The sequence below is a fragment of the Neovison vison genome, chromosome 4 (assembly GCF_020171115.1).
Source record: "Neovison vison isolate M4711 chromosome 4, ASM_NN_V1, whole genome shotgun sequence".
NCBI lineage: Eukaryota > Metazoa > Chordata > Mammalia > Carnivora > Mustelidae > Neogale > Neogale vison.
The window spans coordinates 69,613,975-69,636,349 of record NC_058094.1 but is presented as its reverse complement, the minus strand read 5'-3'; the positions used below and the strand labels follow the sequence as shown (position 1 = coordinate 69,636,349).

Genomic DNA, 22,375 nt, shown 5'->3' with positions numbered 1-22,375 from the left:
TTACATTAGCATCCCCCCAAAGTGAAATACTTAGATATAAATCTAATAAAATATGCATAAGACCTACATGAGGAAAACTACAAAACTGGGATGAAAGAAATCAAGAAAGAAGTAAATAGGGTGCCTGTGTGGTTCAGTGGGTTAAGCCGCTGCCTTCGGCTCAGGTCATGATCTCAGAGTCCTGGGATCGAGGCCTGCATCAGGCTCTCTGCTCAGCAGGGAGCCCGCTTCCCTCTCTCTCTCTCTGCCTGCCTCTCTGTCTACTTGTGATCTCTCTCTGTCAAATAAATAAATTAAATCTTAAAAAAAAAAAAGTAAATAAATGGAGATATTCCATGTTCATGGATAGGAAGACTCATTACTATCAACATGTCAGTTCTTCTCAACTTGATCCATAGTTTCAATGCAATCCCAATCAAAATCCCAGTAAGTTATCTTATGAATACCAACAAATTAATTCTAAAATTTATAAAAAGTGGCAAAAGACCCAGACTAGACGACTCATTACTGAAGGAGAAAAACTAAGCTAGAAGACTGAATTGACCCGACTTCCAGACTTACTATAAAGCTACAATGATCAAGAGTGTGGTATTGGCAAAAGAAGAGACAAACAGATTGTAGAACAAAGTAAAAAGCCCAGAAATAAACCCATCTAAATACAGCCAACTAATCTTTGACAAAGGAGTAAAAGCAATACACTAGCAAACACAGTCTCTTCAAACAAAAGGTGCTGGAACAACTGGACATCCACATGCAAAAAAATGAATCTAAACACAGACCTTACACCCTTCACAAAAACTAATTCAAAATGGATCACAGACCTGTATGTATATGTATAAAAGACAAAACTAAAGAACTCCTAAGAAGATAACACAGGAGAAAATCTCGACAACCTTGGGTACTGAAATGCCTTTTTAGAACCAATATCAAAGACATGCATGATCCATGAAAGAAAATTGGTTTTAGATGGACTTCATTAAAATTAAAAACTTCTGCTCTGCAGAAGACAGTGCCAAGAGAATAAGAAGACAAGCCACAGAATGGAAGAAGATATTTGCAAAAGTCACATCTGATAAAGGACCGATATTCAAAGTGCACAAAGAACTCAAAATTCTATAAGAAAAACAATGATTTTTTAAAAATGAGCCAACACCTGAACAGACACCTCATCAAAGAAGATACACAGATGGCAAACAATCATATGAAAAGATCACCCACAGGGAATTTTGAATTAAAATGAGATACCACTATGTACTTATTAGAATGGCTAAAATCCAGAACACACCACCAAATACTGATGTGAATACGGAGCAACAGAAATTCCCATTCATTACTGGTAGGAATACAAAAAGGTATATAGCCACTCTGGAAGACAATTTCGCAGTTTTTGCCATATAATCCAGCAATCACACTCCTTGGTATTCACCCACAGAAGTCACATCCACACAAAACCCCACACATGGATGTTTGTAGCAGCTTTATTCATAAGTGACAAAACCTGGAAGCAACCAAGATGTCTTTCAGTAGGTGAAAGGATAAATAAGCTGTGGTACATCCAGACAATGGAACATTGTTCAGTGTTAAAAAGAAATAAGCTATCAAGTCATGAAAAGATTACATGTAACCTAAATAGCATATTATCCATGTGAAAAAAGCCAATCAGAGAAGGCCACTAACAGTATGATTCCAACTATATGACATTCTGGAAAAGGCAAAGCCATGGATAAAGTAAAAAGATCAGTAGTTGCCAATGGCTGGGAAAGGGGGGATGAATAAGTGGAGCATAAAGGATTTTTAGGGAAGTGAAAATACTCTATATGCTGTAACAATGGATACGTGTTATTATATATTTGTCCAAGTCCATTGAACATACACCACCTGGAATGAATCCTAATGTAATCTATGGACTTTGGGTGATTATGATGTGTCAATGTACGTTCGTCAATTATAACAAACATCACAGTCTTGTGATGTTGACAGTAGAGGAGACTATGCATTCGTGGTGTGAGGATATGTGGGAAATCTCTGTACTTCCTCTCAAATTTGCTTTCAACCTAAAAAGTCTCTAAAAAAATTTTTTTTTAAAAAAGACACAATAAACCCATGTTAACATAAACAACATTTTTACTTGAAAATAGTATTCTCCTAAACACAAATTAATAAGAGTAAGCACAGTGGTCTATTTTTATTCTTTAATTTCCCTTGTATCTATATACAATCCTATATATATAAGGATTCCTCCCTGCGTCTGCTTAGTTTTTAAGTATTCATATTCGCTTTATTTAATTCATTAAGTCAGCCAGCAGTTTATCTACTTTGTTGTAAAGAACCAGTTCTTAGTTTATTTTTATTTTAGTTTCTTAACTCATTAATTTCTGGTTTTAATCTTTACTAATTGCTCTCTTCATCTCTTTTTAGGTGTACTTTCTTGTTCTAACTTCTTGAACTTGACTATTTAATGCATTTGTTTCACTTTCTCATTTATTAATGTAAATATTTTTAAAGCTATGAATTTTCCTGTAAGCACTGCTTTATAACTGAATTTTGCCTGAATTTTCACAGGTTTTTATATGTAGTCTTCATCACTTTTTAAAAAGTCTGCAAAGTCAGTTTCCATCTCCTCTTTGACTCAAGAAGTATTTATTCAGAACTTACAAATTTCCAGGTGTTTTCCAGCCTTGGCTATTAATTTCCAGCTTTAGTGATCCCACTTCCCCTGTCAGCTGCCTCACTCTCTTTTCTTTTCTTTGCAGCGCAAGTCTCTAAAGGATTGTCTATACTGGCTACATCTATCTTCTTGTTCTCTTAAATTCATTTAATCATAAGGTTTCCTCCACCACCACTTCCGTATCACTAAATCAATTCTTACTCCTCATATTATCTGACTTACCAGTACAAGATGGAAAACTAAATACATCCAAATTTGATTTTTTTCACATACTGTGTGAATAATGGGTTAAGATTCATTTTTTTCCCCCACATGGGTAGCCAGTTGATTCAGCACCATTTATTTAAAAGATAATCTTTTCCACGCTGCATTACCATATTTGTCACCAATCAAACACCCACAATATGTGTGAATCTGTTTCTGAACTTTATTTTACAGTGTTTTATTATCCTATTTGTCAGGCTTTGAACCAACATCACCCTAGTTTAAAATTATAACTATAGTTTATAATAAGACTTTATATCTGGGAGGAGTAACTCTTTTATTTTTATTTTTTTTAAGTAGGCTCTATGCTCAGTGTGCAGCTTGAACTCGTGACCCTGGGATTAAGACCTGAGCTGAGATCAAGAGTCAGACATTTAATTGACTGAGCCACCCGGGGCACCCCTGGGAGGAGCAAATTTTGCAACATGGTTCTTATTATTTTTCTGATTGTCTTGACTAAAATTTGGGCTTGCCCTTCCTTCCTCCTTCCTTTCCTCTTCTTCTTTCCCTCCTTCCTCTCTTTTCTTAAGATTTTATTTAGGTTTTTCTTGTTTGTTTGTTTTTTAAAGTGATCTCTAAACCCAAACCAAGGCTCAAACTCACAACCCTGAGATCAAGGGTCACATGCTCCACTGACTAAGCCAGCCAGGCTCCCCTAGGCTTTTTCAATAGGTTTTAAAATCAGTGTGTCAATTCGACCAAAGGGGAAAAAAAACCTACTGGGATTTTTACTACAGTTTCACTAAACCTACAGGTCAATTCAAGAAAAACCAACATCTTCAAAATACGGAATATCTTCCAATCCATGAACAATAGTATGTATTTCCATTTATTCAGGTCTTCTGTTTCTTCTGTAGCATCTTTTTTCTATGCAGTTTTCTATGATGAGTCATGCACATCTTTTGTTAAGAGTGATCCCTACATATTTGACCTTTTGTTAATTTGTTATTTCAATTTTTGTCAATGCTGCTTTATAAAAATACAACTACATACTGTCTTCTTACCAAGAAAACTTGCTAAATTCACTTATTACCCCCAATAGTTTTCTAAGTATAGAATCATGTCATCCATAAATAATGACACTTACACTTCTTCTTTCCTAATCCTTGTATCTTCTATTTCTTTCCCTTGAATTATCGTACTGGCTAGATACACCAAAACAATACTGAATAGAAAGGTGATAAGTGATACCTTTATATATTGGTCTTTCTGTGACTTTTTTCCTTTATTCTACTAATATGATGAATTACAATGACTGGTTTTTGAATGTTAAAGCCAACCTTCTATTTCTGGGAAAACACAAATTGGGCCAAAATATATTTTTTCCTATAAATTACAGATTTAATTTGATAGTATGTTACTTAGAATGTCTCATCTATATTCGTGAGTGATAGTGGCTATGATTTTCTATTCTTGTCATATCCTTGTCAGGTTTTCGTATCAAGATTAAGCTGGCTTTACATAATAAGTTGTGAAGTATGTCCTTTTCCTCTTATTCTCTAGAAGAGTTTGTGGGTGAAATCTTAGTTTGACATTTATTTTTTTCCATCACTTTGAAGCTATCTTTCCTTCTGTTGAAAATGAAACAGAATCTGTTTCTGGCAATCTCATAGCTGCTCCTTTGGAGGTAATCATTTTTTTTCTCTCTCACTACATTTTTTTTCTTCTCACTACTTTATATTTTTAAAATTTATTTATTTCTTTTACCTTTCCATTTTGGAAAAGAGTTTATTCTCAGGCTTAAAATACCCCATATATATTTTTAAAGTTTTTATTTAAATGTGTTAGCTAACATACAGTGTAGTATTAGTTTCAGATGTACCATATGGTGATTCAACACTTCCATACATCACCCGGTGCTCATCACGGCCCTCCTTAATCCCCATCTTCTATTTCACCCATCCCCCCATCCTGCACCCACTTCCCCTCCAGTAACCATCAACTTGTTCTCTATAGTTAAGAGTCTGTTTCTTGGTTTGCTCCCTCTTCCCCCCACTTTGTTCTTTTGTTCTGTTTCTTGAATTCCACAGATGAGTGAAAGTATTTCTCTATGATTTTGGTTTTCAGTTATACTATGCTAATATACTGTGATTTTCTTTTAATGGTACTGTACTTAAAATTCATAATGTTTCTTGAATCTGTACCTTAATGTGCTTTTTTCAAGCTTTGGAGATATCTTGGTCATCATCTTTTCAAAGACCACTTCTACTCTAATTTCCCATACCTTTCCTAGGACCTGATGACCTATTCAACACATTTTGTGCCAAATTAAGGTTAGAAGACTAACAATTTTTTTGACCTCACTCCCTTTGACAAGTGGGGTCCATGTCCCCTGTGCATGAATCAGGGCAAGCTGTGTGACACAGCTGATCAATAGAATAGGAAAATGTGAAGCTGTGCCCCTGTCCATGCCCACATCTTCAGACACCAGGTGTTCCCATACTTCCTCCCTCTCGGAATGCTTGCTCTGGGGGAAGGCAACAGCTGCCATGGAAGAGGTCCAACTCCCCTGAGATGGCCATTTATGGAAAGAAATGCTGGCCAGCCCCAGAAATTCCAGCCACCCTACCCTGGCACCAGATATAAGAGTGCAGAAGTCATCTGAGATGTTCTAGCCCCAGCAGAGGACATGTGCAGAAAAAGCAAGGCCCTAGACATATGGACCTCGTGGAGCCATCCCAGCCACCTCTAGCTGTTTGAACTATCCCAGCTGAAGATCAAAACACTGTGGAACAAAGACAAATCCAACCTGATAAGCAGACTACATTCCTGACCCTCAGAATCATGAACATAAAAAAAAAAAAAAAAAAAAAGCTGTTGTTTTATGCCAGTAATTTAGGAGTCATACTATTGGGAGCGGTAATCCTCCACAGAGTATTCACAGAGTATTCTCCTGAGTGCCTCTGCCTGTTCTTCCTGGGTGTGCCAAGAACCCCAAGCCCTGACCAGATCCCTATCCAGGCCATTTCTTGCGTTTGCAGCTAGCAACCTTGAGGGACAAGGAACATCTTTTTCTGGGACAAAGATCAGTATGATTCTAAAAGGGGGTATATTCCCTAAATTCATGGAGGCAATGCAAATTCACTGTGTGTACAATATCCACATAAAACCTTCTGTGTTGTCACTGCAGGATGTGCTGGGGCTAGAAGAACTGACATAATAGAATGTTCACGCTGCTTGCTGTGCCATGAATAGTAAAGTTCTTTGTCTCGGACCTAGGAGTCTTGTTTCTTCCACTAGCATCCAGGAAGCAGTAACTTATTTGTTAACTTATAAAGTAGAATCTTAGATTTGTCACGATTCCTGACAGATACAGAGCAATCGATAAGTAGATCATACTCCATTTTATTTATTTTCTACTTCTTATTTGTATTTCATTCTAAATTATTTCCTTCTGACCTAATATTCCAAACCGTTAATTCTCTCTGCACTTTGGTCTTATTGGCTGTTAAAACCACCTCCAATGAGTTCTTATTTAAGGTATGTTATTTTTTCAGTCTTAAATTTCCATTTGATTCATTGTGTTTTTTTTCTTCACAATTTGCAGTCCTCTACTGATATTCTCAAGCAGGTCTTTTTTCCCATTAGCAAATCATGTTTAGTTATTTTGAAGTTCAGGTAAAATAATTCCAACATTGGAATTTCCTGTGGATGTTTCTACTGTTGTTTCCTTTCCATTTTTGGTCACACTGTCTAACCTCCTTTTGCCTTTATTTTTAATTCAGTGCTTGACACTGTACATGAAAAATTTAGAGGTAATATGAGACTTAGGGTAATGTTACCTTCCTTCAAAGAGGATTAACATTTTACTTCAAGTAGGTGGCTAGAGGTACTGAAGTCACAGATCACCTTGATCTAATCACTGACTCAGATATTTCATAGCTGGGATTTATTTCTAAGGTATAGTACTTTGGGGTTCCAACTCGAGTAGAGGGCTTACCAGGATCAATGCCCCAACCCTGGTGGTATATCAACAGCTGTTTTTGTTTTTTCAGCCTTAAGTATCCATCAGAAACTCTGCTCAGCTTCTTGACGACCTTTCCCAGAATTGCCAGATGCTACTAAGGCGAAAGTAGCCCTAATGCCAGGTTCATCTCCGCCTTAACAGCATTCTGATATATTCAATACAGGTCTTCCATGTATTTGTCCAGTTTTTCTAGTTTTTTAAACTGGAGTGTTAATCTAAATAATTTATCCAACATTACCAAAAGTGGAGCTTCTCCAAAAGCAGATAATATTGTTTACTATTAAAGGGTTTTATAAATTCTGTTTTTTCCATTTTCTCCATTATGAGCCAGACCCACATAATGTTTGTTTTCAAGATATGCATCCTATGGAACATCTTTAAAGTTGGCAGTGTATTTTCAAATGAACCAGGATATACCTAACTATGAAAATACCTCATGAAATGTCATTTGCACAAAAACATTTTTTATAGAGTAGTAAAGACAAAACACGGAATAAAACAACTTTAAACATTTTGTGTGTTTGTGTATATATATATACATATATATGTGTATATATATATATATCAGAAAAAAAGTAATTTCACATTTAAATTGAAAAGGAGAAGAAAAACTGTATCAGCTTTCATATTTTATACTTTACAATTCTAATTGCTTCTAAGCATTTACTAATACTATCTAGAAATAAAGTGTCATTTATCATGACCCAGTGTTTTTAAAACATTCCAAATATAGCTTTCTTTTTCCTTTGAAAAATTATATTATTTTATGGAAATCTGAAGTTTGCTGAAAGCCTAAGAGAAATACTGTATATCCAACACTTACCATGAAAAATACGAAAATCAATATATGGATGAGAACCTCTTCTTTCTGATTCAAATCCTGCTCGACTCCTTACACGTACATCTCCTGGACAAAATCAAGAAAACATAAGCTTAGAAGGCTGCCATTTTGGGAAGGAGCTCCCATATGTAACAAGGGTTTATGTGGTATAATACTCAAAAGTACTGACTCACTAATGATAAATATATGGAGTAAGGAGTTAAGAGTTTATCTATTTAAAGGGATTTACAAATTCAATTACAACACAATATTGAATTGTAGGGCTAGATAGACTTTTTTTTTTTTAACTATACCTCAATAATAGTAATAATAATAATAACAATCTAAAATTTAAAGTTAGCATTCAGAAACATGACAAGTATGTAGCAACTGAACCTCCAGACAGAAAAATATTGTCTACCCCATGCCCAGGACCATACCAGATTATAAGAGATATGAAAGAAAATAGATGAACCATTCTCAAGCACCTTACAATTTTATGAATGTACAGAAAAATAAAATGTTAAAGATTTTGCCTTACATGTTTAATTTGGCCAATCTTCTCTTTTCTCATTGATAGCGGATATACCCAAGGCCTTTAGCTGGGTCTTAAACTTTGGCCTTTATAAGTTCAATATTGTTTCTACCTGTATTCATGACTTTCAGATCTACTTCTACACAGGAAAATAACCATGCGAGGCAGGTACCAGACACTATTTTTGTGCCTTACAGGCACTATTTTCTGTGATTCTCTAAGCAACTCCGGGAGGTAGGAATCTTAGTCTCCATTTTACAGATGAAGAAACTGAGACTTTGAGAAGTTAAGTAGCCTGTCCATGCCACTAAGCTAGTAAAGGGTGAGTCAGGATACAAACCTAGCTCTGTGGACTCCAAAGACAGCACTTTCCCTACTACACTTCCACAGCTTCCAAATTCATTTTGGGATGGATCTATAACCTTTAGGTCTTCAGTCCTTGGCCCTGTGCCCTTGAATTCTGCTTGCCTAGAAGGCCTTCCTGTTCACTCGTTATTTCTCTAAGTAAGGCCACAATTTCTGTCAAGGTTCATGTCATCCCCCAATGATGAATCAACTCTTTCTTGTGGGGATTCCTGCAACCTGCAACAAATTCTTACGGAACACCCACCACACGTCAGGCACTGCAAATACAGCAGTGAGCAAAACACATAAAGTCCCTGTCTTCATGAAGCTTATCCTTTCACGGAGATAAATATTGTAACAAACAAGAATTTCATTCTACGGAAGATGTTAATAAGCAACCTGGAAAAAACTAAAGCAAGGAAAGAAGAATGGTGGGGGTGTGGAGGGGAAAGTATGGGAGAATGGACTCACTAGTGTGGTCAGAGAAGCCCTGGCTGAAAAAAAAACCATATTTGAGCAGAGGCCTAAAAGAAGTGAGGCAGTGACCTTCCGGGCATAAGAAAGAATAATATACCCTGAAATGGGTGGCATGCTTGACATGTTCAAGGTTAAGCAAAGAAGCCAGCATGGCTGGAGTGAGGTGAGAGAGAAATAAGATCACAGAAGTGGTAGGGCCAGTTCATGTTGGACCTTCATGAGCCATAATAGCAGCTCTGGCTGTTTGTCTAAGAAAACCATCAGAAGATTCTGAATGGAGGAGTGAGACAGATTTAACTTAGGTCTCAAAAGGTTCACTTTGGCCACAAAGACAAGAATCAAGCAGAGGCACATAGGTAGAGGCAGGCAGATTAGCTAAGGCATGAGTGCAAGAAATGCAATCTATGGCTTGGTGAGGGGTCGCTATGGGGAGATGCTATTCAAGGGGAACCACATGTCAGTTATACAGGTTAAGTTCCATAGATCTAACGTACAACAGTGTGCCTATAATTAACTATTAAAAAAATAACTATGGCTTAGATCGTGATGATAACAGCATCAGGGTGGTGAAATTCTGAATATAGTCTGAAGGTCTCAGCCAAGAGAATTTGCTGATGAAGTAGACATGAAGTGGATAAGAAATAGTCAAAAATGACTCTAAGGTTTCTGACCTGACACCAGAAGAATGGAGTTAATGCTCTGAGATGCCAAAAGACTGAAAAATGAAGAGACTTGGGAACACAAATGTTTTGTTCTTGCACTTTGCTCCTTAGCTAGTCTCCCTGCCTCTCTACCTATGTGCTTCTGCTTGATTAAATGTGAGGTACCCACAATACACCCATGTGGAGATGTTCTACAGAGTTAAAAAAATAAATATGAATCTAAAGTTGTTTTCAGGAGAACAGAATCCCAAACATGTTTGCAGAGAGAGACAGAGACAGTAAAGAGGAATATACCACACACTAGTGAGGAAACAATTCATACTACAGTAGAATGGAGTTAAGGCAGACACACAAGGTAAATTAAAGAGGGAAAAAAGGGAAGAAAAGCAAAAACAGGGCACTGGAGAACAGTTAGGCTTAAGAGGATGAGAAAGAATTAGTCAAAGAGGCAAAAACAAATAAAAAACCCAGAGGAACGTGGAGAATATGGATTGCTCAATATCTTAGAAGTTGAGGAAGGAATTCTGAGCATGAGGAGAGGAGTCACAGAAGACTCCTTTAAGAAAAGAGAAGTAAATATGCCTACTGGAATCTTAACTGTACATTAAGTACAAGGGATCAAGGAGTGTGTGATGAGAGAAATCTGGCAAAGAGGGAGAAGAGAAAAAACGGATACATATATATACAATCTAAATTCATTTTACATTATGGACTTGAGTGATACACAAAAAATTTAAGAGCTGAGACTGGAAGAAACCACACGGTGTTCCTCACAAGCCGAGCAAGAGGAGAATGCACACAGCGACAGGACTATCTGTTCAGGTACTTTACAGCCTCATCTTTGTCCACGTTAACATGCACATCTTTTTAGGAGTTCATCACTCTACAAGTCCAGACCCTTTTTTATGAAGAATACTCAGAGTTCAATTTAAAATTGGTTCCTGGGACACCTGGGTGGCTTAGTCATTAAGCATCTGCCTTCAGCTCAGGTCAGGATCCCAGGATCCCGGGAGAGAGCCCCACTTCAGGCTCCCTGCTTGGCAGAGAGCCTGCTTCTCCCTCTCCCTCTTCCTGCTGCTCTGTCCATTTGTGCTCTCTTTATATCTCTCTGTCAAATAAATAAATAAAATCTTAATAAAAAAAATATAATTGTGTACTAATGATAGAGACCCAGTTATTAAATCAGAGACTTCTTAATTACTCTAAAATGCCTCTTTATTCACATAACATTCAAGACTGGTTTTAAGACTTTTAAACATCAAAATAATAAATTATTCCTATTGCAAATAGTGATGAAAAGCAACGGAATGAAAATTATCTTAATCTAAAGTAATCTACACAATAATAAAGTTAATGGACATGGGTACAAAATAAATACTGCTTACCTAGCATACGAATGTACAACGCAGTCTGGTCAGAACTGTCATAGGAAATAGCTCCACGCCTCTAGAAAAAAAAATACACACATTTTTAATGCATGGCAATTACATGGGATATGAAATTTAACCAACATTTATTATTTATTCTTTGTAAAGCACAGTACAAAAGAAGCTGAACATACAAAATGAAATTAGATATGACATTTGCTCTTAAAATCTCTAGTTGTGAAGAAGACAATTTTAATTTGATTAAGCAATACCACAGAGTGGATACAGAGCAAGGAACATGCAATACATAGAAAGCTAATGTCAGTCAGACTAGCTCACTTGGGGAGAGACCTTTTGCAGAGGTAGACAGAAATGAAGAGGAGATATGATTCAACTATCTACCATTCCCTTAATTTAAACATGAATGAATAAGCAAAAAAGAATCATCATTTGAAGAAACCCATCAGGCTGGAAATAAATGGAACAAAATGAAAAACCAAATGGACCAGAGGCTGGCAAGAAATAAGAGAATTTTTAAAAAATAATTAATATACGCAAAGAGATTTGAGAAGACACTGAATCTGTAAAACAAAAAAACAGGGTACCATTGAAACAGAAGTTTTAAAATATATTTTGTGTTTAAAAGTAAACAGATACAGGGGCACCAGGGTGGCTCAGTCGGTTAAGCATCTGCCTTCAGCTCAGGACATGATCTCAGGGTTCTGGAATCGAGCCACGCATCCGGCTCTCTGCTCAGCAGGGAGCCTGCTTCTCCCTCTCCCTCTGCCTGGTGCTCTGCCTACTTGTGCTCTCTCTTTACCTCTCTCAAATAAAGTCTTAAAAAACTTAAAAAAAAAAAAAAAGTAAACAGATACAAAAATGCATCTTTGCAACATTATTCATAATAGCCCCAAACTAAAAACAGCCTGAATATCCAGCAAGGAATAAACGGATGAATAAAAATGCAGTATATCCATACAAAGAGGCATTATTCAGACACATACAGGCAGGAAGTACTTGGATGCTACAACATGGCCAACCCGCAAGAACAACGTGTTGAGTGACAAGAGCCAGTCACAAAGGACCACAGAGTGTATAGTTCCATTTGTATGAAATGTCCCATACAGGCAAATCCACAGAAGCAGGAAGTCGACTGGTGGTTGTCTAAAGTGAGGAGAGCTGGCGAGAAATGGGGAGTGGGTGCCAATAGTACCATGTTTCTACCTACAGGGCTGAAAGGGTTCTCAAATTATCTATGGCAAGGACTGCACAATTCCGTGCATACGACTAAAAACTACTGAATTGTGTACTTTAAATGGGTAAATTGTGTGGCCTGTGAATTGTGTAGTTCAATAAAGCTATTATAAAGAATAACAAATACTACAAGTTTAAAATGTACATCCCAAAACAAAATAAACCGGAAGCGCTGCAATACCCCCGACAAGCTCTGCCACCTCTCCCTGCGCACATCTCTCCCGTTCTCTAGCTCCACTTCTTCCTTCGGTCTCGGGCACCACCACCTCTAACCGGGCTGCTGACTGCTTCCTGCTGCATCATGTGGCCCCCGGTGCGCTCTTCACATAGAAGCAACAGTGAACAACTCGGCTACTGCTCAAAAGCCTCCAAAAGGCTTTTCACACACTTGGAATAAGGCCCAACAGCAAACTCTGATTTCCAAAGGCCGCCATGATGTGGCCCCCCACCCCCTCCTCACCGCCACAGGGCCCCTGTACTGTCCCCTTGCTGTCCCTCAGGTACATCATAGTTTCAACCTTTATATTCGTTGTTCCCCGGTCCAGGATCACAGCACCACTGTTCCCTTCTTAGCTCTCCAGTTCTAGATGAAACATCATCTCTTCAGAGAGGCATTCCAAGGCTATGGAATCTAAGGACACCTGAGAGCCAGCCTCTCCCACAGCCTCATCTTCCCGCCCTGCTATGGCACTGGCACTTAGCTGCGATTATCCCGTTTGCTTGTCCGAAAACAGAGAGGAGCAGGAACTGTGTGCTTTATTCACTGCCATAGCCCCGGCCCCTAAAACAGTGGCTTTTAGTAGATTCTAAATAAGTATCATAAATGAGCGATTGAGTGGATTTACTGCAAATAGTGAATAGTTTATTAAGTCGATGAATAAACACATGAGTAACAGAATTCACAAAGACAGATTTAAAAATCTAGAAGATGAAACTGACCAAACCTCCTATTAGAAAAGCCTTTCTAACCATTCTATAAAACATGTCTAGAAATCATGAAAGACGGATCAAAATGAGTGCAACAGATATGAATGACAATGGGCAAATTCCCCCCCATTCTATCTAAAAATGAAAGGAATGAGAAGTGCCTTACAAATCAATTAGAAAATGCTGAATAACAGTGCAGAAAAACAGGTAGGACATAAACGTACTATTCACAGGGAAAGAAACAATAAGCCCATAAACACAAGACAAGAAGCTCAACTTCATTAACAAAAGAAATAAACATTAAGACAGTAAGATATTTTTATATATCAGATTAATGATCTTCTTCCCTCATGAAACTCCGGCATGAGATTTGTAATTCCTCAACACACACCTAGAAATCTCAAGGAAAAATAATCTTTTTTTTTCACTATCACTATAAAGAAATTTGCTTTATTTTTTTAAATAATTTTTTTATTATTTTTTTTAATAATTTTTTAAAAACATGTATTTTTATCCCCAGGGGTACAGGTCTGTGAATCACCAGGTTTACACACTTCACAGCACTCACCAAAGGAAATTTGCTTTATTTAAAACCCTTATTGGAATGTAGTTTGCAAAGTAACTCCCCAATCACTGTTATAATCTCCTTAATCCTTATTGTGTAAGAGAAAAATGTCAGTTACACTCTTACATAATTTCATGTATCCTTACAAAAATGAAAAACAACAGTTCAGGAAATGTAAAAGGAACAGAAGTTTCAAAGAGAAATAAAATTCTAGTTTTCAACACTGGTTGTCTCTAGGGAGCCTGAGGGACACAGAAGTAGAAGGAGGACTTTTCAGTGCTTATCCATTGGATTTTGTCGTATGTGTAGTTATTATCTACTCTCAAAATAAACCAAATTAAAATTAAAAAGTAAAATAAGAATCTACTACAAAGAAATATAAAGAAAAGCACAATTTATGTCAAATCCCAAGGCACCATATCACATAGAATACATTTCCGGCAGCATCACGCTTAAGGTGTCTTCTACCAATAGAATATCTCTCGTAAGGAAGCCGACTGCAGTGTAAACTAAAACAGTTTCAGGGTAAACTATTTATTTTGGAGCCAACAGCCACTATAATCACTTGGTATTAAAAGGCACCTCTTGGACCTGCTGTTTGATCCCCTCTAAGATATTTAGCTTATTAGATGACTGGCCTCCCCTTAAATACTACTATATTAGAAGAAAACCTAACAGCCTGGAGAGCATGTATGTGGAAATAAATATTTCTCTCAGCCAAGATATATGAATGAAGCTAAGGTATCACTATGTAATAGCTTGTCATGGTCAATACCTATCTACCTGCTATCCAGTAACAACTTGGATAAATAGGTTGTGAAAACGAATTGTGACTTGCCATCACTAACTGGCCCTCTTTAAGAGAGTGATTGACATTTTTTTTAATGTACAATGACTATTTACTAAAAGAGTCACTAATGAGGAATGTAAAAATCTCATTTATCACTTCACATATTAAGGACTGAGAAAGACTAGTATCAGCTTTCTGTTAAATAAAATAGTGTAAGCCAAAAACTTATTAGTGAACATAATCTACATTATAACTATGACATACTAAAAATATTTTAAGGTAATCCTTTCAGACTTATTTATAGAAGCATTAATTTAGATAAAAAATGATAGGATCTGTATTAATCATAATAAAAACCTGGCAAAAGACTAGAATTTAATTTTAAATAGATTAACAAATTAGTGAAGTACAACTTTTTCAAGATATTTTGTTCATTACTAATTTAAGTAAGTCTGGTCAAAAGCTATATTAAACAAGACATAAGTCTTATAAAATAAATCCAAATAAGACAATTTTTTTTAAAAGATAGACTTTAAAATAGATTTAAATCCATCAGCAAATACATCCCGAATGATACTTCATTCATTCATCTCACCGACCAAGATTAAAATGAATATTAAATTCTCTTACTAAACAATCGTGGTAGAATAAAGTAACTCAATTTGTTAAAATACACTATAAATTATGAATTGTAAAAATCTGATTTAAATGTTAGAATTAGTTACTTTATACAAAGGTCATATGTGCTTTATACACCAACACTGCATCACAAACCTAACATACAACATTTCAAAGCCATATACCGGTAAAATCCCATTTTTAATAAACTAGTAAAACAAATTTAATATCAATCCTGTGCTGCAGTCAGTCACAAAACACTCTGTACTATTATCAACATTCCCACCTCACCTCACCAGTGAGTGGAAATAACTGAGACGCTTCTACTCGTGACTCTTCTAATTTAGCCATCCTGGGAACAGCTTGTAAAGCAAACTGGTATAGGTCAAAACATGGGCGAGGCTAAGCTAATCAGAAACTGACAGCAGCAGCATAAACAAGTTCAACTGTAAGGTTCCAAGGATCCACAGCCACGCTAATAGACTTCTGAGTGCCCTGGTAAGACACTCACTAACCGTCAATCAGGATGAATCATTCTTCCACAAAAGATCTCACTTACAAAGTGAATGACAGAAGGTGTAAATGGTGTTCTGATATTAGTTAATAACGACCCTTTTAAAGACAAACATTTTAAAAAACTGAGCAAACAAAATGGGATAGGGAGGGAGACAAACCATAAGTGACTCTTAATCTCACGAAACAAACTGTGGGTTGCTGGGGGGAGGGGGGTTGGGAGAAGGGGGGTAGGGTTATGGACATTGGGGAGGGTAGGTGCTTTTGGGTAAATTGGAAGGGGAGAGGAACCATGAGAGACTATGGACTCTGAAAAACAATCTGAGGGGTTTGAAGTGGCGGGGGGGTGGGAGGTTGGGGTACCAGGTGGTGGGTATTGTGGAGGGCACGGCTTGCATGGAGCACTGGGTGTGGTGAAAAAATAATGAATACTGTTTTTCTGAAAATAAATAAATTGGAAAAAAAAACTGAGCAAATATATTTTAAGTGCCTCTGTTTTTATCTTGTTCAAGTTTTCCACTAAAATGATCTACTGTGCAAAAGCATGTTTATTTCCCTTAACATGGGAAAAGTACTAATATTATTAACTAACACTTGCTGAACTCCTGCTTTGTGTCAGAAAATGTTTCAGGTGCTTTCATATAAAATCTCACTTAACCAGACAAGACCTTTATAAGATAGGCTTTGTTGGCCCCATCTGGTGGATAAGTAAACTGATGATCAAAGGGCTTAACCACAGTAGCACTAAATAAATTTTTTGGTAACATTACCAAACAAGAATAACAGAATATGAAAGATGGAAGTGCAGTTTTAAAAGCAGTTTTCACTGATGTAGTTAAATGAGCTTTTTCAAAATATACCCATCTTACACATGCTAGAAAAACATGCTGATGTTTGTCTATTAAAACACTGCATAAATCTACTCAATAGTATCCATCCATTCTTCCTGTCTATGCAAACAATATGTTTTTCAAAAATATCACAAACTGAAAATATCTACATTCTTTTTGCTTAAAAGCTTAATTTGGGGGGGCACCTGGGTGGCTCAGTCAGTTAAGCATCCAACTTTTAATTTTGGCTCAGGTCATGGTCTCAGGGCTTTGAAAAGAAGCCCCCTATCAGGCTCTGCATTGGGCATGGAGCCTGCTTAAGACTGAATCTTTCCCTTTGCCCTACCCACCACCATGTCCTCCCTTCATGCTGCTCTTGCTCTCTCACTGTCATAAAAAAAAAAAAAAAAAAAATTTTTTTGCTCGTTAGAAAAAAAAGTAAGAACTCTCTGAAAACATTCACAACTCAATAAATTATTAATATTAACTTGACCTTCATTCAATAAGCTGGTGAGCTAATCCTTTAAAAACAATGAGTAAATAGCTGTCAGTGCAACAAAATTCTTAACTTACAAAACACAAGGATTTAAAAAATTTGAGCACACTGTTTTTCTTTAAGAGATTTCTTCAATCATATTCACTAAGAAATCAAGATTACTTCAATAAAAGACCATTATGTTTAAAACATTATGTGAAAAATTATGCACCAATGATTAAAACTTTGCTTGAAAAAGAAACTTAAATCTTATTGAACCTTTACATTACTTAGCAAATACTGAGGACTTAATAAATTTTAAGTTAATATTCTTCAATTTCTTAAGGCAGGAAGAAAAAAAATTAATGCAGGAAGAAAAAAAGCTGCATGTTGGACTAAAGATATAATCACTTTTATACAAGTATAGAAAAATAATTTCACATAGTATCATCTTAAATATTTCCTACATTAGTGTTAGACTTTTGTCCAGATGGCAAATGGCTAGCTTTTTAGCTAGCCTGATACTCAGAATTAAATTTCAAAAACAACAGATACATAATAATCTTACATTTTTTTCCCAACATATTAGAAGTATGGTATACATTTTAGTAGAAGCAAGACTTTAATAGAGAACATGATAGAGGGGAGTATTTAGTTTTAAAAAAGTTCATAACTGCTTAGAAATTCACAACAACTACACACTTAACATATTAGTAAATTCTTTACTTCCAAAGAGAATATTTAAAATATGTACACCAAAAGTATAAATTAAGAATTAATCTTAGAAGTATATCTTTAATCATAAACTTCTTTAAGAGAATGAAACTGAGGGAAACTACTCGATATCAAGGAATGATACCCTTAAAAAGCCCGTGAAAGGAGGAATAAGGTGGGAAAAGAAATAAGTCCACACTTAATTACAATTAACCTTTTCAGCTGACAGATAAAACTCATAGCTCTTTTAATCAGAGAAGTAAAAGCCGAAGCAAAAGAAGAAACTCCTAGCAATTCCATTCCAACCAAATACATAAACTAATGATTAATGTCACATTCCTAAAAATAAAGATGGCCTACCTTAGAGGCGATCCACTTGAGAACAACCACAGCCAGACACCAGATCAATGTAATTCCCATTGGATCAATCAAAAGCCCACTGCATAATCTCCCTCCTCTTCCAGCAGGCAATAAGCAAGGAAGACTTGTTACAAGTTTGATAATCACCAGCTGTCCCGAGGCAGAAGAGAGGGGACACTGACTGCCTTGAACCTCAAGCAGCTGCCTTCAAACAACGATCACCTGACTTCTCTGAGAATGCGCTGCCAGCCAGCCTTCCCTCAGCGCGTGCTTAATGCCACAACCCCAGGGTTGGGGTGGAACAGCTTGAGTAATGTTGGAAGAGGAAAGGAAAGAAAACCTTAGTGAGGGCTGACCTAACAGTCTCACAAGATATAAACAAGAGAGGTCTCACGCTAGCCCCAAACACACAGACAAGCTTCACAGGTACGATGTTCCAGCACTTGAAAATATTAATGCATTTTATTCTATCTTTTCAAATTTTAACACTGAATTTGTTCAACTTTTTATTTCTTTTAAGGCTAGGACTATTTTATGAATGTTAGAATCATTTATAAATGCTGTCTGCCCTATTTAACACTGTGATTCATTCATTTTAGATTTACTGGCAAAGGCCAATCTCACATGCAATTTCTAATTAAAAGTATATTATCTCTAAGTCTTCGCTGCCATCTAGCTTACATTACCATATTTTGGGTACATGTCACCTTCCCTTGGCTGGTGAGTGAACTCTCTCGCAGCCAGGTGGGCCTGTACGCCTCCACCTTCCTGACCTCACAGCAGCCAGCAGGCTGCAAGTAGTACCGCTGAGAAAGTCTGTCATGAAACTCCCATTCAAGTATTCTGCAAATATTTGTTAACTTTCTACTATGTACCAGGCCCTGTGCTCGATGCCAGGGCCACAATCCTTCAGTAAAAACAGAAATGGCCCCTGCCCTTGTGAAGCTTATGGTTCAGTCAGAGTCTACTTTAATCAAAGTCTCAAACGTAAATATAAAATTGCAAGTGTAGCAAGTATAGTGAAGTGGGGAGAAGAACTGCGAACACAGTCTGGATCTGACCTAATTCAGAGGAGTGGGGCGTCCTCACAGTTCCTGGAACGAAGGGGCAAGCACATAAAGAGGACAGGCAGAATGATCGGGGCAGGCGCGACGACACATGACAGCCAAGCAGCTCTGAAAACAGAGCAAGGTAAAAAGAGACAGGAAGACCAGGGGAGGCTGGAAAGCAGGGCGAGTCAAGTGAAGCCAAGCGCAAGTGTTTTACCTTCATCCTAATGCCTAATCCCAACCTAAAAAACTTTTGCAGGTTCTGGTCAAGGACAGCTGTGTGGGGGGAGCTGGATGGGCAGGGCCACTGTAGAGGTCCAGGAGAGGGGCCAAGAGCCTGAGCTGGGTGCTAGAGGTGAAGTGGAGGGGAAGGGAGTGGCTGGCTGGAGAAATACTCAGGACATGACAGAACTGTCACAGACTGTAGTCTGTGACAAGACAGAGGTGTCTGCAAGGCAACAGTCCATAAAGAATGGTTCTGAAGTATTTGAAAGAGCCCTATCGGGTCAAATACTAACGTAATGCTATTTTCACGATCCAATCCTCAGTACAAAGAAGTTTATTTAAAAGAAAAGTTAATTTGAGACCTGTCAAGAAGAAGCATAAATTAAATTAGCAGATCTAAATCAAAATTTTCCTAAATTGAAACCGTTCAGAACACATGGTCATACATTTCTCACTCTACCTTATACATTATGTATGTCTCTTCCTGCTACCGAAGCAACAAGCTGTAATGCAATCCTTGCACAAACGGAGAATTTTTTGTCAGGAAACTAGGTGTGAGATGAGATTGGCAGAGTCTTTCATTATTCTCTGTATTCTAGTAGGACTCCAGCAACAAAACTGAAAGGATGCCCAGGAAAAGGATCGGGCTGCAGAATGCGTATTAGCCTGTCTCAGGAGCAAGGCTGGTGGCCATGGGTGAGGGGCTGTGCAGCCTGGGCCAGGGCTAACACGGGCTTGAGGTCGCTATTTGCTGCTCTATCCCTAACTGCACACTCCGAATTAGCCCATCACCATGACGCTCAGCCCAGGAGGACTTCTCAGTTTCACACTTCCTTTCCAATCAGCTTTCAATCAGGAGTCAAATTTTGAGAAGCAAATACAAGATTGCTGTTTTGGGTACAGTACTTTAATATTTTTATAAAAGTCTTTTTGATTAAAGGTGAGCTCAAGAATCTGCACTTTCATGTAGTCTAAAAAGGATCGATCAGGAAAAAAAGGAAAGAATCAGAATTGAGACAAAAATTAAGTGGGGAAAAAAGGCTGTAAGAAAAGCAATCCCAGAAGTTTTGTCACTTAAGTGAATTTCTGTCAAGTTTATTTCCACCACCTCAAAACTCTCCTGGGTTTAGAGACAAGAGCCTGGGTTTCTTTCCAGGCTTTAATGCCAAGAGCTGAGTGACACTGGGTAAGTTATCACTTTGCCGGGCCTTATTTTCCTCACCTTCACAGGACTTAGATAACATCTGTACAAGAATACCTTGCTCATAGTAGGCTCTCAATAATTTTAGCCAAATGAGAATTAAACACTTAAGACTTAAGAATGATACTGAACAAATCACTCCAGCTTCAACCTAACAACAGACTGAACTGAAATCACACTGGTCCATGAAGGGAACCTGCACATGCTTCCTAGGGCCCTCAGAAACATTTTTCTGAGTCTTAGGAGAGTGAGGGTCTTAGCTTTCATTTTTCACACTAGGAACAGGTTGGCTCCCTAAAGTGGTTTCACCAACATCTTCTTAAATTTGTACTCTGTGTCTGACAGTGAAATACAGAGATAATCAAGACACGATCCTCCCAGGTTAGAAAATTCTCTGTTTGAATAGAAAGAGCTATTGAATTTATGCTTAAAAACCCCATAGATCATTGCTAATGATCCATACACATCACTAAATCTTACAAAAATCTCAGGCAATGCAATTCTTTTTTTTTTTTTTTAAAGATTTTATTTATTTATTTTACAGAGAGAGAGAGAGAGATCACAAGTAGGCAGAGAGGCAGGCAGAGAGAGAAGGGGGAGCAGGCTCCCTGCTTAGCAGAGAGTCCGATGCGGGGCTCGATCCCAGGACCCTGAGATCATTACCCAAGCCGAGGGCAGTGGCCCAACCCACTGCGCCACCCAGGCGCCCCTATGCAATTCTTTTCTTAACACAGTACACTTAACTTTCTTAATGGCATGGATCTAATAGCTTTAAATGTTTTCCTTATTTTAAGATATGAAATATTTACCACTAATTTATGTGTATCGGTTACAACGACTTCCTTTAATAATAAAAATATGTCGATAAGATGAAATAAAAGCAAAAGCTGTTATCAAGCTAGTGTGAATACTTCTTTGCATTATGTTCACTTCATAGAAAATTCTCCTAAAAATTAATCCTCCCAGATTGAATCATGTAACTTATTATTCCATAGAGAAATAGCTGTGTCTCTCACACTAATAACAAATATATCCTTTTACATTAACTTTTCTCACCCCGCCTTATTGAAACATGGCAGAGTAACAAAAAAAATAAAATAAAATAAAATAAAAACTATACTAGAAAAATTAGTGCACAGGATACAACTAAGCTTCAAAACCAGAATTCAATACTTTAAGAAAAAAAAGCACAAGACTTTTTACCTTTCTGGGTCTAATAAAACTAGTCTCTGAAAAATGAAAGTATTAAAAGAAGACCTCACTATTTTAAAACTGTGATCAATAAAAAGAAAAGACATGACTTTGATCACTGTGTTTTAGAGAAGTAATCCAAGTGCAAATCTTATTCCTGGGGCTCTCTGCCACCCACAGGACACCTGTCAATCTTGGCAATAGCCTTTAGCTATCCATATAGAGACTCAGCATGTCCTTCCCTTGACCAAATTAGGCTAACCTCATCTGCATTGACATCAGTGTCTATAATTTTGGATTCTCATGGACAGAAATAGCCTATCCCAGAGTTCGTTATACAAATGTTGTGTCTGTGGAAAACTATAACCAATTTTATAATAGAAAAACGTGAACACTATAGTTAAAGCCCTCCAATTGTACTTTTATCATTTTGAATTCCAGCCAATTTTAATATCAAGCTATAAAAAGCAAAGCAGGGTTTTTGGTTCATTTCTTTCATTAAAATCCACATATCAGGGCTTCTTATTCTTCAAATAGTATGAGTTTCAAGAGATATGG

General features: G+C 37.2%; 1 protein-coding gene across 1 annotated transcript in view; it reads right to left on the bottom strand.

The window, feature by feature from the left end:
* Positions 1 to 22,375, bottom strand: part of PDE7A (phosphodiesterase 7A) — a 116,865-nt gene that overhangs the window by 49,807 nt on the left and 44,683 nt on the right. The window contains exons 2-3 of the mRNA XM_044245524.1: positions 11,124 to 11,184; positions 7,723 to 7,806 (exon numbers count right to left, since the gene is read on the bottom strand). Of these exons, the coding sequence (XP_044101459.1) occupies positions 7,723 to 7,806; positions 11,124 to 11,184 (145 nt within the window). The remainder of the gene's footprint in view (positions 1 to 7,722; positions 7,807 to 11,123; positions 11,185 to 22,375) is intronic.